Source organism: Manis pentadactyla, chromosome 10 (assembly GCF_030020395.1).
Source record: "Manis pentadactyla isolate mManPen7 chromosome 10, mManPen7.hap1, whole genome shotgun sequence".
Taxonomy (NCBI): Eukaryota; Metazoa; Chordata; class Mammalia; order Pholidota; family Manidae; genus Manis; species Manis pentadactyla.
Genome location: NC_080028.1, coordinates 57101555 through 57117870, shown reverse-complemented (window position 1 = coordinate 57117870; position 16316 = coordinate 57101555). Strand labels below are relative to the sequence as shown.

Genomic DNA, 16316 nt, shown 5'->3' with positions numbered 1-16316 from the left:
GATTTTTAATTGTGCAAGCCAATCAATTTTCTTTTTTTTGCTTAAATCAATTTGAGTTGTATTTCTATATTCACAACAGATTCTTCACTATTATAATGTTGTAAGAAAACAAAATGGTAGATGGTAGACTGAAAAACAGTGCATCACTCATTCAAAATTATGTTTCTGAATAATTTATGCCAATGGCACCAGCTTATGATATGTTACATGAAGAAGGCAGGAGAGAGAAATATTATACAGTACATTGACTTTGGAAAAGCTTCATATAAAAAAATCTCAATCTGAATTTAGCAAGATTTCAGGATACAAAACTAATACACAGAAATCTTTTGCATTCCTATACACTAACAATAAACTAGCAGAAAGAGAAATAAGGAAAAAAATTCCATTCACAATTACATCAAAAAGAATAAAATACCTAGGAATAAACCTAACCAAGGAAGTGAAAGACCTATACCCTGAAAACTATAAGACTCTCTCTTAAGAGAAATTAAAGAGGACACTAATAAATGGAAATTCATCCCATGTTCATGGGTAGGAAGAATTAATATTGTCAAAATGGCCATCCTGCCTAAAGCAATATATAGATTCAATGCAATCCCTATCAAAATACCAACAGCATTCTTCAACGAACTGGAACAAATAGTTGAAAACTTCATATGGAACCACAAAAGACCGCGAATAGCCAAAGCAATCCTGAGAAGGAAAAATAAAGCAGGGGGATCTCGCTTCCCAACTTCAAGCTCTACTACAAAGCCACAGTCATCAAGATAATTTGGTACTGGCACAAGAACAGAGCCACAGACCAGTGGAATAGAACAGAGAGTTCAGATATTAACCCAAGCATATATGGTCAATTAATATATGATAAAGGAGCCATGGATATACAACGGAGAAATGACAGCCTCTTCAACAGCTGGTGTTGGCAAAACTGTACAGCTACATGTAAGAGAATGAAACTGGATCACTGTCTAATTCCATACACAAAAGTAAACTCAAAATGGATCAAAGACCTGAGTGTAAGTCATGAAACCATAAAACTCTTACGAGAAAACATAGTGAAAACTCTTAAATATAAACATGAGCAACTTCTTCATGAACATAACTCCCTGGGAAAGGGAAACAAAAGCAAAAATGAACAAATGGGACTATATCAAAATTAAAAACTTCTGTACAGCAAAGGACACCATCAGTAGAACAAAAAGTCATTCTACAGTATGGGAGAATATATTCATAAATGACATATCCAATAAGGGGTTGACATCCAAAATACATAAAGAGCTCACATGCCTCAACAAACAAAAAGCAAATAATCCAATTAAAAATGGGCAGAGGATCTGAGCAGACACTTCTCCAAAGAAGAAATTCAGATGGCTAACAGGCGCATGAAAAGATGCTCCACCTCACTAATCATCAGAGAAATGCAAATTAAAACCACAATGAGATATCACCTCACACCAGTTAGGATGGCCACCATTCAAAAGACAAACAACAACAAATGTTGGTGAGGATGTGGAGAAAGGAGAACCCTCCTACACTTCTGGTGGGAATGTAAATTAGTTCAACCATTGTGGAAAGCAATAAGGAGGTTCCTCAAAAAACTCAAAATAGAAATACCATTTGACCCAGGAATTCCACTCCTAGGAATTTACCCTAAGAATACAGCAGCCCACTTTCAAAAAGACATATGCACCCCTATGTTTATCACAGCACTATTGACAATAGCCAAGAACTGGAAGCAACCTAAGTGTCCGTCAGTAGATGAATGGATAAAGAAGATGTGGTACATACACACAATGGAATATTATTCAGCCATAAGAAGAAAACAAATCCTACCATTTGCAACAACATGGATGGAGCTAGAGGGTATTATGCTCAGTGAAACAGGCCGGGTGGAGAAAGACAAGTATCAAATTCTTTCACTCATCTGTGTAGTATTAGAACAAAGCAAAAACTGAAGGAACAAAACAGCAGAAGACTCACAGAACCCAAGAATGGACTAACAGTTGCCAAAGGGAAAGGGACTGGGGAGGATGGGTGGGAAGGGAGGGATAAGAGGAATAAGGGGCATTACGATTAGCACACATAATGTAAGGGAGGGCACGGGGAAGGCAATATAGCACAGAAAAGACAAGTAGTGACTCTGTGGCATCTTACTACACTGTTGGACAGTGACTATAATGGGGTATGTGGTGGGAACTTGATAATGGGGGGAATCTAGTAACCACAATGTTGCTCATGTAATTGTATATTAATGATAACAAAATAAAAAATAAATAAAATTAAAAATAAATCTCTTGAATAAATAAACTCAAGAATATGAAGAGTTTTAGAAAATTATTTACATTTCTGTACTCTCCAAAGTTTCCATAATGATGATACTAAATTTTCAACAGTTTTTGAGATATAATTCACATACTATAAAATTCTTTTCAACTGTACAATTTAGTGATCATCAGTATATCTACAAACTTGTGCAAAACATCATTCCTATCAAACTGAGGACATTTTCATCAACTCAATAAGAAACCTGCACCATTAGCAGTCACTCCCCATTCTCTACCCCCAGCTCCTGGCTCGTTCTGCACATTTCAAATAGAATCACAGTATGTGGACTTCTTTGTCTTGCTTTTTTCATTTTGTATATTGTTTTCAAGGGTAACCCAAGTTGTGACATGAATCAGTACTTCATTCCTGTTTGTGGCCGAGTGATTTTCCATTGCATGGATATACCATTTTATTTATCCCTTTATCCATTGATAGACATTAAGCTGTTTCCATTTTTTGGTTACTATGTAATGCTGCTGAACATTCATGTATGAGCTTTTACAAAGGCCATACGTCTTCAGTTCTCTTGAGAAAAACCTAGACGTGGAATGTCTCATTACATATATTACTTTTATAATTTTTAAAACATAGAGAATTGTTTCTTAATGGCAAACCTTGAATGTCAGTGCCACCAAACTCAGGGCCACATAAATTCCTTCTACTGCCACAGAGGACAAGGTACTATTTAGAGAAGACAGCTATAGAAAAAGACTACTCACTATTTGACAGGTATCTGTCTCTGCCAGGCACTTATGATAGATAGCAAGATTTAATCACACCATTACCAGATGTCAGGGTAGACACATTATTCAAATGAGGCTGTAAACTGCCTAAAATTCCTGTACTTATGGACAAGTCTAAATAAGACAACACTCCCGTGAATAGTCTTATTTTTTCACTTTTCTCTTATCACAGTTTCCCAATGACAGATTTTATCACTTGATTTGTAATAACATTTCACAAACCCAACTCACCTATTTACTACATCAGTGCAGAAAATTGTAAAACTAGTCAATGCTGATAATTAAGATGGCCCTCCTTCTGCCTTCAGGAAAAATTTGTTAAATCAGAGGATAAGCAAACCACTTAAAAATCTTAACATTGGAATCAATCTCCTGTCCAAATATTCATCACATTCTTTCCATTATCTTGAAGCCCTGAGATAGATTTTCCTGCACACTGAGCAACCATTTGTTCAGTAATCCATCTGGCCAAGAAAAAATATGTATTTCATATGCAAAATAGGCTATAGCAGCATATTCTAATAAACCTGATGCTCTGTATTATTTCCTTTGCATGTTACAAATTTCTTATTGCTTCACCCACACTCCAGTAATATTACAGAAGCATCAATATAATTGCTAAACAAAAGTAGAATACTCTTTTATCACATTTTATGATGGAAAGAACAGACAGACTTTTGAGGCATCTATCTTCAGATTCCATTTCAACCACTTGCCAGTATGTGGCCTTAGGCAAATTAATTAAACTTCCCAAATCTCAATTTCCTCATAAAGCATGTACTTAATGAATAGTAACACCTGTCACAACTCTTGCTAGTTTTATTATTAACATTAAATTTATACCAAGGCTATCCTTAGATAAATAGCTATACATAGGGTAAAAATCTACTTTCCTACAAGGCAAATATTGATCCTGCTCTTCGTAGGCCTAGCACAGTTATAACATAAAGGGATTCTATCATAAGGCTTGGTGTAGGAAACCATAAAATCTAAGCAGTTATATCATCTATATTAGAAATAAAAATGGTTCAGTCATTTGGTTCATAATCCACTTAATTATGATTATTTCAAAATTATTATATCCCCTTCAGTGTATCAACAGGAAATAACCCATTTTAACAGAAGATTAAAATAGTTTTATTCTGTAGCATGTTATGGAAGGGGAAAAGGTACTTGAGGGAGGAATCGCAAGCACTGAATCCATACAGAGGGAAAAACTGGGATTATCCAGACTTTTGCGTATTAAACACAAAAAAGTCAACATGCTTGAACTCATCATTGCTAATCACTACCAAAATTAAAGCTCAGTTATTTGGTGTGAGAGTGAAATCTCAATTCTTTAGAACTCTCACTAAATATATTTGTTTTTAGTTGACTTTGAGGAAAGAGGCAAAATGGCAACTAGTGGGATCAGGCATTTAGTCATGAAACATCCAACCTCTGGAGTTCTAAAATGGTTAAATAAGCATTTAGTCAAATTTCTAACAATGTCTATGCCATAATACCATATCATATGATGAGAATAAAAATTATGATGCACTGTTATTTCTTAATTCAATAAAAGTATCCTGTTCAGTTTAATGGAGTGTTGTTACCAAGGTGAGAAATGAACTCCCAGGGAAAGGAGCCATTAACCTCATATTTTCTGAAATGAAAAATCCAGGCTGAATTTGACAAACTCTGAAATACACAGAATGTCTGCATTCGCAAATTCACAAATTAAATTAGATGCCTGTGGACACATTTTTCTAAAAAGAGGTAAGTGCCAGTACTTTTATCAGTCAAGTAAACTCAAATTTTAAATGACTACCAGTTCCTAGTGATTACCAACCTGACATTTCTCTGTCTCCTAACACTGGCTCCAACCCCACACATTCAAACTCTAGGTCTTTATCATTTGTGCTTCTAACTTCTGGCACAAACAATAATAATAAATAGATGAAACCACAGTTGAAAAATGAAAAATCAAAATCAAGATATTTCAAAATGAAAGGGAAAAATAATAACATTTTTACTGGGCTCTTGTGAATTCATCAGAATCCATGGGAAAATATCAAATATTATGCTACATGCCAGCTTTCTGTAGATATATATAGAGACATATGTATAGCTATATCTATAGCTACACTCTGCTTCTCTAGCCATTTCAGACAAGTGCGTAGCTCTGGAGAAAACCCTATTCAAAATCAGTCTATTCAATTACATTCCTACTTCTTACATGGGCCATCATATCATTATGATAATCAAGCAATATTTTGTTTAATGCACATTAGGTTGAAACCTCCTTTAGGAAACAGAAAAAAATAATTTGGAGATAATAAACAGTGTTATCGTAAAAGAAGAGGAAGACGGCACAGTATTTTCTTTTAATAATAAGCCTAAGAATGGAATTTAAGCCATTAATTTTACCTGTAACTAATCAAGCCCTGGAAAATTATCTTATGAAAACAAACACATCATAATTTGGGATTTTTTTTTTTAAAACCTCACTTTACATATAAATGTGACAGGATAAAGAAACAAGGTAAGGCAACTTGCACATGCACCTAAAAACTGCCATAGGCATTTTATTAAAACATCATTTGATATTTTATCAAAATATCATGGTGCCTCTATTGTCCATACCTGAACATACTGTTCTGCCATGCTGCATGTTAATAAAGAATACAAAAACAAAAATAGGGAAATGTTAGCAGAATAAAACATCAAAGTATTGCATGGAGAATTTAAAAATTAATTCACAAGCTTTTATGTCTAGTATGTAACAGGTACCAGTAATTTAATGATTTTAAAGACAAACCGCACAGCTCTTAGTTACAAATGGGTTACCCACAAGATGGGTTTAATTAATGAAAATATTTTGTCCTTTTCAGATTTCAGAGCAAGTCCTAAAATCTTGTTACAAAAGTCTCCTTTTAAATCAATTTTTAATTCACTTCTTAGAACACCGCAGAGGATAAAGACATGCCTTTTACAGTTATGTCTGCTTGATGCTGTTTTAAAAATATTTTAGCCATTATTTAGCATCAGATAAAAATAACCATTGTCAAAGTGAAGTACTACCTCAAATCTAGAATAACAAAAATAAGTTTGTAACATCAAGACATGTACTATACATTTTAACTGAAAAGACAGGAAGCTGAGTTGTACATAGTTCTTAGTTCCGAGGGTATAAGCTTCCCTTTAAAACTTTTCAGTATATTCAAAAACACAGTGACTATTGACTCAGCTTCACCAACATGCCAGTCCCATGTGGCAAAAGGGCTCACCCCCCACTCCAACACTTACTTCTCTTCTGTGACACGGCCTGCAAGCACGCGGTCATAAAATCGCAGTTTCTCTGTACTTTATGCAGAAGCCTATCTTTCTGCTTCAGCTGCCGAAGTAACTTTGCCGACTGAATGCCAATTCTGTACTTTAGCTCCTGAAGGATTGCCTTCAGTTCATTAGTGTCTATCAGTAAAGAAAAATAAAAACAAATACCCTGAGAGGGATACAAATTCTGATGTGATACTAATCATAATACAAACATCTAGAACATGCATTTACACCAATTCTGGGTTTTCACCCACAATTACATGTATATTTTCAGCTAAAATATCCTGATCAAGTAAGTCACTCATCTACTTCCTGTTCTGTCCATTAGACAAATACTGTAAGATAAATTTTATCCTTGATGCTACTTACAACATATAAATAAGCAAAGACTCTTATCAAATCTAGCACTGGTTGCAAATTTATCTTTCATTGCCTGAAAATTGGCATGTACATTTTGCATCATTGAAATGCTCAAATGGTTAGCCTGCAGGAAAAGAATCCTTTTGAGTCTGTTATATCAGTGATAAACCTAACAGCTAATAACAAATGTTTTTAAAAGCACTCATCTTTGTAAATGATCAATTAAAAATAAACAATACTACCACATTTTCTAATGTAGATGAATGTGGCAATACTAGTTTTGTTTTAAATATTCAGCTTGACTATTAGGTGCACTATTTCTTCTTAGAGACAGTAATTCTTCAAACATGGTAAAAAATACATTTCCTTTAAACAGATATATTAAGAATAATTCTACATTCATAAAATTAATGTTCTCAACATGTTTTCTACAAGTGAAAAAAGATGGGAATCAGAAGTCAAAAACCTTTATATGAATAATCATTACAATTTGGGAGTTTTGTTTGTCACACTTCATATCATCATTACTCACCAGTGTGTGACCTGCCAGTCATGCGAAGGCTTCCACTCAACTTGGCATTGGCTAGGCCCTCATTAGAGGTCCTTTGTGGGATTTAGGTCTATTCACTTTTAAAGGGATTTGGAGAAACTAGAGAGGATCAGAAGAGAGCAAAAGAATGTTCAAAAGTAAGAAAAGTATTCCAGAGATCAAAGGAAGTGAACACTGCATAAGAGAAGTTCGGTGGGGTGTTTTAACAGCTGTTATACTGACAACATCAATTTGACCTTGAATTAAAAAGAAAACTGTCTCTGATGCTGATGGACAGTGACAGTGACTGTGAAGGGGTACGTGGGGGGGCCTTGGTGAAGGGGGGAGCCTAGTAATCATAATGTTCTTCATGTAATTGTAGATTAATGATACCAAAAAAAAAAACTGTCCCTGATCAAGGAATTACCTTTGTGATCTTAAGCAAGATAGTGCCCCAAGTCTCAAATTATGCTTAGCATACAAAATTATTCTGAGAAACAAATGGGAACAGTCTTCATAAACATTAATATAATAGCACTAAAATAAGAACAAGGGGTTACTATGAAGAGAACAAAGGCCAGTTACTTCTCTCACCTTGAGTTCAAACATGGTGAGATAGAATGGGAAGTAAGAGTACATTTAGGTTAAACAACAATATTTGGGTTCTAAGGATGACTAAATATGGAAATAAGCTACAAGAGGAGACCAGAGCAACAAGCCTTCCATTCCTAGATTCCTTCAGTTAGGGCAAAGAGACTTTCTTTGGATGTTTAAAAACTTTCCTGCTAGAAACAAAAGGGGTACAAATATCATCTGAAATTGAATTATACTCTTCTTCCACAGAACAGTCATTTTTTTTTAGTGAGTCTTAAGGTACCTACAGCTGACTCTCTTGAGTTATATGTATTATGCAATATGGGAAAAATCTTCAGAGTTTGGAAATGTCTTCTACAGCAATATCCACTGATATAAAGGCATCTTGAAGACAGAAATGAGGTCTCCATTATCTTTGTATGCCCCACAGCATTACCCATTGCTCCTAATACAGTGTTAAATATATGAGAAAAAATGAAGAGATTGTCAACTGACAGGGGATAATTCCCTCTGTAAAGAATTCCAGAGTATATGGCAATAAAAAATATCTCACATTTACTGAGCATTTTATATACATTAACTTATATAATTCTCACTACAGCTCTCTGAGGTAGGTATATTATTATCCCTATTTGTAGGTGAGACACAGAGAGGTTAAACAGCCTGCCCAAGGCCACAGCTAGTAAAGTATGATGGCAGAATATCAGCTCAAGCATTCCGACTCCAAAGTTTACTGCCTTAATGAAAACACTGAGAGAGCCTAGATTTCCTGAGAAACCATTTTGGTGCCCCACATATATAAAGGACTCACACATGCTAAATATCTAAATAAGTGCTACATCTAAATCCCTAATAAAGAGAGGAGCAATTTAGTACACAGGTCACCTGCATTGTATGAGAACCTTACTAAGTATTTTGTTAGTTGGGGTATTTTTCGACCCTGAAAAAAATCAAGTAGCCTAATAAGCTGTAAAATTATTAAGGCAGATAGCTGTTTCCATCATCTGATTCTTTATTCTTAGTACTCTAATGATGTTTATTAATAAAGGGCTGTGTGTATGTTGTCTGTATGTAAGACTATTATAATACGGCACCTTGTTCATCCTAACAGTGTCAACTACAAGGAAAGAAAAGATTAGCAGGCAAGTAACCATTCAAAAGACCGAGAAGTGGGCAAAACAGACTCTTAGAGGTTTTATGACAGATTAGTTGAATGGAGCGTTCACTAGATTTCAAACTAGTGAAATCCCCTGCAAAGCTGTACTGTTAGTTTTTCTCTAAACTTCAGCTTGCCAAATTTCCTCTTCTAAAAAGAAATTACTAATCCCCAAAATTCGCTCAGTAATGTAAAGTGAACAGTCTTGTAAAACAGAAAGCCAAATTAACATTTTTCAAAATTAATTTTGTTGGATTCTGAAAGAACTATTGCCCTCCGGAACTCTTGGCATAAACAGACACTCTGAGAACAGCCAAATAATTGTATAAAATGAAATGGCCCAACTCCAGCCAAAGTCCCAGGCAGGGGAGGAAGGTGGAAGCCATTAACAACAATCAGCTGGGAAAAAAATCTTCACTACGGCCAAAAGAGGAAGCTGAAAGCTGTTTACATAGATTTGAGAAAGCAGACAGATGTATTCCGTTCCTGAGTTTTGTTTTGGCACCAGCTAGACTGATTTTACAATTAGGAGACAGAAGACCATTTTATGTATTCTCTTTTTCCTCCCTCCCCTGGCAATTTAGCACAAGGACATTAATTCAAGAAATGTTATGGTGGCTTAGCATCTGTTTTCCACACCTCACTTTATTTTGTAAATTGAGGTCTCCATACATCTATACAGAAAGACAACTGTAGTTAACTATGTTATTGCCTGAAAGGCAAGCTATTATGAACAGCTGGGGGGCGGGGTAGGAATCTCAATTAGGACACCAGCATCAAGTCTGATAACAAAATAAAACACCAAATTACCCTCTCACCCTGAAGGTCAAGGCAGTTTTCAGATCAGCCTCTCCAAAGCAAGGTACCAGCAGTTAAATTCTGTGGTAACTCCAGGGCTCTGCAGCCCGCCACAAATCTGCCACGCCACCGAGAGGGGGAAGAAAATCCATCTGCTGAGTTTACAGAAACCAGACATTCTGGCAGAAATGGAATTCATCCGCTCTGCTTAGGAACTGCATTATTTAATTACTCTGCCTCACTAAACACTATCCAAGTGTTGTGGCCAGGTAGGACGATTTAAAAAAAAAAAAAAAAAAGCCCCAAGAGTCGCCTCTATTCCTCGTGCGCCCTCTAGGTAACATCAGATGAACGTACCAGAAACTCCAAACCCGTCCTAACAGCTGTTCTAGTGAAATAAGGACCGGGGCTGCCTTCCCCTTGGGCCACAAAACACACTGCGGGGAAAAGGAGGGAAGGCCCGCTGCTACCACTCCAACAACGGATGCTCCCCTAGATAACTCGAGAGGAACCGGGGGGCGCGGGCGATAAGAAGAACCAGTCCAGTCATGAATCGGAGATACTGTGGTCACCAGCGACAGACGAAAGGCGAAGCCGCACACTTCGTCTCTGAGCCGCTCGACCAGGTGCGCACAGGCGGGCGTGGGGCGCGGGCAGCGGCGGCGCGCCAGGTTCCAGGGGCTCACCTTTCCGCCGCAGGTACTGCATCTGGTGCCGTTGGCTTGGCCGCTCCTGCAGCTCCTGCAGCACGCGGGAGTCGCCGGCGCCGCCGCGGCCGCCCAGGAACACGTCAGAGCCCGAGGCCTCCGTGGAGCTGTCGAGGCTGTCGCGGCGCTGCTGGCGCCCCCCCGGCCCGTGGCCCCCGCCGGCCGCCTCCTCCTCCTCGGTGCAGCTGTACAGCTCGGTGAGCAGCCCGCTCACCAGGGACGCCGTGCGGCTCCTCGGGCCGGCCCGCGGCTCGCCGGGCTCCAGGTCCTCCTCGGCCTGCTCCGCCGGCGGCGCCCCGTGCAACGATGGGGTCGGGGACACTCCAGGGGTCTCCTCCGGCGCCCCGCGCCCCGGCCGGGCCCCACCCGCGGGAAGGTCCTCCATGGCTCCGGCGCTCGGCGGCCGTGCTGCCGCCGCGCCGCGCCTGCCTGTTCCGGGAGGAGGCGCGGCCTCAGGGCCCGGGAGAGCCATCGGCGGGCGCGGCGCCAGCCGTCTCCAAACCCCCGCGGGCCCGACCTGCCTCCGGTAGCCTCCCGAGGCGCGGCCCCTGGGTTCCGGGCCGCGAGGACGGCCTGGGATCACCTGCAGCAGGCGAGGCCCGCCCTCGTCCGTGAGCGCTCTCTGGAGAGCGTCAGGGCGCAGGATGCGGCCCGAACACGTCGGGATGAAGCCTGCAGCCCGGAGGGGGAAGGGCGCTCTGGCCGCTGCCACCTTCACTTTCAGCACGTAATTAACTCAGAAAGAGGGCAGCTCTTGCACCTCGTTCAGCCACCAGCTGGAAATAAAACAGTGCTCGGGAGCGCCCCAAACGCCAATTAATAAGCCGAAGCTAGGAATCCCCTTCTTATTCTCCAGGCACGATGCCCAGCGTTTCTCACCTTCCCACCTGATCTGGGCGCCTTTAAAAAGGTGTTCTCAGTTTAGTTTCTAACAGTAAACATTCTGAAGACCTGGCACATGTTTGAGATTTAATGACGCTGTGCACGTTTTTCCTCCAGTGAAAAATAAAAGACTGGATTAAGATCAACTAATTTCCTGGCGCAAGATCTAACACAGAATGAGGGTTTTTTAAATGTCTATCATATGACCAAACTAATCAATTGATGTAGCTGATTCTGACAGTAAAATCAAAAGCTTACATGATACCTGAGAGATGTATCTTTACACCGAACCTCAGTGGAAAATTTTGAAGTGCTGTACATATTTTTTGTGAATTTTAAAATTGTCAAGCTTCTTCAGCGCTTTTTGTGTGCCAGGCACTGTTCTTAGTCCTTCGCACGAATTATCCTATTTGATTCTCCCTCCTCCACTTAGGGGAGGTCTAAGCAGACCATCCCCTAAGCTAAAGGGACTGTAAGACCAAAGAAAGGCTGAAGAGTTCAGCTGGAATTCATAGAGGTTTACTGAGGGTATCTTACCTACAAAAGTTTGTCCTGGGTAGCAGGACGCATAGATCCATGCGCCTCAGCTTTGGGTTTAGGGAAGCTAATTTATAGAAGCAAGGAGAAAGGGTCTAGGTGCAGGGGACGGCAAAGAGCAAGGGTTGACAGATATGACCACCACTTATGTGCACAATGGAGCAAGGGGCTGATGTCTGAGTATTATCACTGGAATTTGAGCAAGGAGGTTTGCTCCAGGGAGCAATTCACTTGTGCCGAGCTGGATATTATCTAAGGATGTCAAAGGAAAGAGAATGTAAAGGTGATCCTTCAATAGTCACGTTGGATTTCATAAAATGGCATTACTCTGGTTCACACACTCCCTATAAAGCAGGTATATACTATTTGTTAATGAGGTATACTTGACATGTAACATTATATTCATTTCAGATGTACAACATAATATTAGATATTTGCATATATTATGAAATGATCACCCCAGTACATCTAAGTTAACATCTGTCACCACACACAGTTACAAAGGTAAGTACTCTTTTTATTCTCACTTTTCAGAGGGAGCAGAGAGGCTAAATAACCACCTGTTCACAAAGAATAAAGTGAACTTTTCTTAAAGCTTAGTGTCTGTTTTTCATTATGGATAGATGCATATTCTGTTATGGATAAGTGCATATTTGCCTATCTCCTTGTGCAATAAAATACTTGCCATATTTCTAAAAGGAGCAACAATGAACCTAGTGAGCAATGACATGCTGTAAGTTTGTTCAGCACACTTTATTTTTCAAGACACTTTCATAAGAAAGCCTGACCCTATAGGTAGAAACCAAGCATTCCTTGGCACCACCACCACTATACATGCAAACAGAGTGACAGCAATAGGACCCTTTTTGAAATTAGTTACTATAAGGAAAGAAGTTTTACAACTTTTCCCTTAGAATTTAAAATTATAATAGAAATAGTATTTTCTGGTTTTATAACTATATTACTTACTACAGTATCCATTTAATTTTAAAATGTATCATACAGAAGGAGTGGAATTTTTGTTTTGTTTTATGAAGTTTTTTTCTTTTGTCTCCATCATTGACTCCATCTCATTCTGAGAACCTTCCTTCACATGCCAAACTTCGCACCAGATAGGACTTTCACAAAGGGCAACACTGAAATTGGATCTCTTGTCTTAGATGACTTGCCAAGCCCTTTCTCTCTAAGAGATGTGCTAACTACTAGTCTCAGCATTGTTCTCACTTAGGGTATCTCTATCAAGACCTATGGCTATAGAAACTCAAAGTGAGCTGGTGGGGATGGTGAAAGAGGCCAAGAAAAACCACAGGGATCATTGACAGCCAACATTTTTTTAAATCAAAATGTCAAAATTATTTCCCATCCCACCATTATAAAATCACCAGAGGAGAGGAAATTGGTGACATAAAAACTAACAAAGAAGGCACATGCAAGGTCCTCACACTTGTGGGAATGATCTTTCCCCAAATGTCCACATGACACGTTTCTCACCAGGGTCAGGTGTCTGCTTCAATGTCATCTTAGTGGATCCGTCCTAACCTCCCTATTTGAAGTTGCAGCTCCCTCACCCCACTATTCCCTTATTTCCTCTCCTTATTCTCTTGTTCTCCTAATACTCACCACCTTCCAACATATGTATCATGTACTGATTTATTATCTGTCTTCTGCCAGGAAAATGGAAGTTCCTAAAGGCAGGAATTTTAGTCTGTTTTGTTCACTGATACATGCTCATCAAACTAAAGAAAAGACCAACCAATTACCTAGTTTCCTAAGAAAAGCGAGTTCCATTAAATCAAATCCTAGAAGTGGTATTGGTAAAGGACAGCCCATTTTGTATCCTAAATTACTGCTGCCTGGTCACTAAAAGGCCCCAGGGAATTTCCCTAAAGCTCCAAAGTCAACTAATCAGATAGAGAGAGAACCATTGGTCTAACAGAATCTGATTTCAAACTGATCCTGACTAAGATAATGGCTAAAATTAAATTTATTATTGTTAATTATGCTGCTGATAACAATCAGTACTTCAATTTGTTTGGAACTTTAGTTTTAACTATACTAATTATTTTATACCAGACTTAAGGTCCAATACTGCATTATATTTACAAGGAGCTAAGAAGCATCTATCTTTAAGTTGCATACAATTTACTACAGTGTATAGAAATGAATTTATGTAAATTTGGTGTACAAGCTATAGACTATGAACATTTCAGTTATTTCCAAACCTGTATCAGGGTCTTACCAATAACCTTCTGACATCTATCATTAAAACTATCTTAATAAGTTTCTCAGCATTTTTGATGCTTTGAATTTTTTCAGCATGGGCAGACACACACATAAGGCTAAACTGACTTTGACTGAATTTGACTGAATGGCTTTGACTAGTCTTGGAATGGCTGATTTCTAAAGTCTAGCAGTTAACCTTAAATCCTTCAGGGATTACTCATTCCAGAGTCACAAGGAAAGGCCAAAGGTCATTACTGGGTTTCGTTTGCTTCTCATGGAAGCTCACTTTTGCTCTTTAATTTTGCTGATTACAACTTATTTATATGCTTGAGATACAATTCAATCTCTACTTTCAGATTAATAACTTACATTTCTTTAATCCCAAAAATTGGGAAGAGAAGTAAAAAAGGGATTTTAGTATTTTAAAAGCCATCAAGCTTTAGACCTCAGGAAACGCATAATCATAACACATAGGAAACAGTCAACAAATAACAGCCATTAATGTTGAATGGCATTTAAGTCATAAAATCTGAGGATTCAGAGGAACTTGGAGATCTAATCTGACTACTACTTCGCTAATTAATCTTTAATTATTACACTAACTTTCAAAGTGACAATAAAACCTTTCTTTTGCAATAGTGAAAAGAACAGCTGTGATGGTGCAGTGCCTATTAGCTGGGAACCAGACTTCTGATCTCTCACTTGTACTCAAGTGATATTCTTTGAGAATAAGTGAGGTGCCTATCATGCCAGCACTTAGTCACTGCCAAAGGCCAGCTAACATCACTGACTAAGCCATGCAAACACCAGAGCCTAGACTGGTGGTAGCCACAGCAGAGAGAGCAGTGGAGAAACAGCCATGGGGCAACCCCAGTGGGAAAGAAAAGGGGTTCTCTAGAAGGCCAGCTCTGGGACCTGTCATGGTAATCTAGCTGGCCCATCTGTTCCCCAAACCCCATCTTTGCAATGTTTGCACAGAACTTTGAGAGCTGGGATAGGAACTTGAGGCATTACATTTTGCCAGTAAATTATTACAATATAAAAGCACACCTATGGACATTGTAATAAAGCATATCAGAATTATCAGAATTCTTCAAAGAGTTTAGAGTCTTTGGTTTTGAGAACTTCTGCAAAGTGGCAAATCAAATATCCACAAACATAGAAATAGAAATTAAAGATTCATATTTGAAGGAAAACTTTTCATATTTCAAGAATACCCAATTAATAAGGTATTTAAAATTAGTATTTCCCTATAATTGAAATGCAGTGATAGACTGCATAAACAGGCACTTTGAATTATATAAAAGCTCAAAGCCACTTGAGGTTTCTTGTATACCCTCCACAAGTTATAGGAATGTCAGAGGAAACATAAATGTATCAATTATATGAGTTAAAATTTCACAATTGCAAAACTACAAGAATTTATGATTTATACTTAAAATTAAACTTATCTAAATAAAACTGACTTATAGGAAGAGTTAAATGTTTTTAGAAAAATTGTTCCACAAGAATCATCAGGTCTACATGTGCTAAAATTTCAATTTTGAAATAATCTGTCAAAAATTTATCCCATTTTTATATAGCCTAAATAATACTCTTAACAGCTCCAGTAACAGTCACATTTGAATAAAGATCCTCCTCAAAATTAAAAGTTATCAAAAATTATTTGTAGCCATGCATTTGCCAAGAGCAACTGACATTGTTTTCAATTATATCAATTGAAAAGGAAGTTGCAAAAATATACATTTTGATGATCTAAGAAATGAATTTGCAGGGAAAGCAAGCCAGAGAAGTCATATAATTAATCAAGTTACACAATAATATATTTACTTATTATATTGTATTAATTATAATACCAAAAATATTAATTGCAGTTTGTAATATTATGGTGTTACTCATGTACCACTATAACTCCCATGGCATTTTGTAAGTCATACAATAGTTTTAAAAGAGAAAGCTTTATATTTTAGTACCATTAATGGCACTTTTCTTCTGCTTTTTTTAACAAAGGATCCCATCTTTTTATTTCACACTAGGCCCTGCAGATTTTGTAGCCAGCCCTGTTTCCTACAGAGTGTTTTTCTGCTCCAAGCCACACGCAAAGCTGGCAGCCTTTCATGCCGCTCAGTATATGGGCTCAG

The 16316-nt window shown here is 38.2% G+C and overlaps 1 protein-coding gene across 4 annotated transcripts in view; it reads right to left on the bottom strand.

Moving 5' to 3' along the window:
- Positions 1-11625, bottom strand: part of TBC1D30 (TBC1 domain family member 30) — an 87584-nt gene extending 75959 nt beyond the window's left edge. For 2 of the 4 annotated variants that reach the window (XR_008992067.1, XM_036894938.2), the window contains exons 1-2: positions 10513-11625; positions 6360-6524 (exon numbers count right to left, since the gene is read on the bottom strand). Coding sequence is in view for 3 of the 4 variants with exons in the window: in XM_036894938.2 (XP_036750833.2) it covers positions 6360-6524; positions 10513-11005 (658 nt within the window). In the remaining variant the exon portion in view is untranslated. Of the gene's footprint in view, positions 1-6359; positions 6525-7281; positions 7399-10512 lie in introns of all 4 variants that reach the window. The other 2 variants (XM_036894940.2, XM_036894939.2) reach the window with 2 other exon arrangements.
- Positions 11626-16316: the final 4691 nt, after the last annotated feature.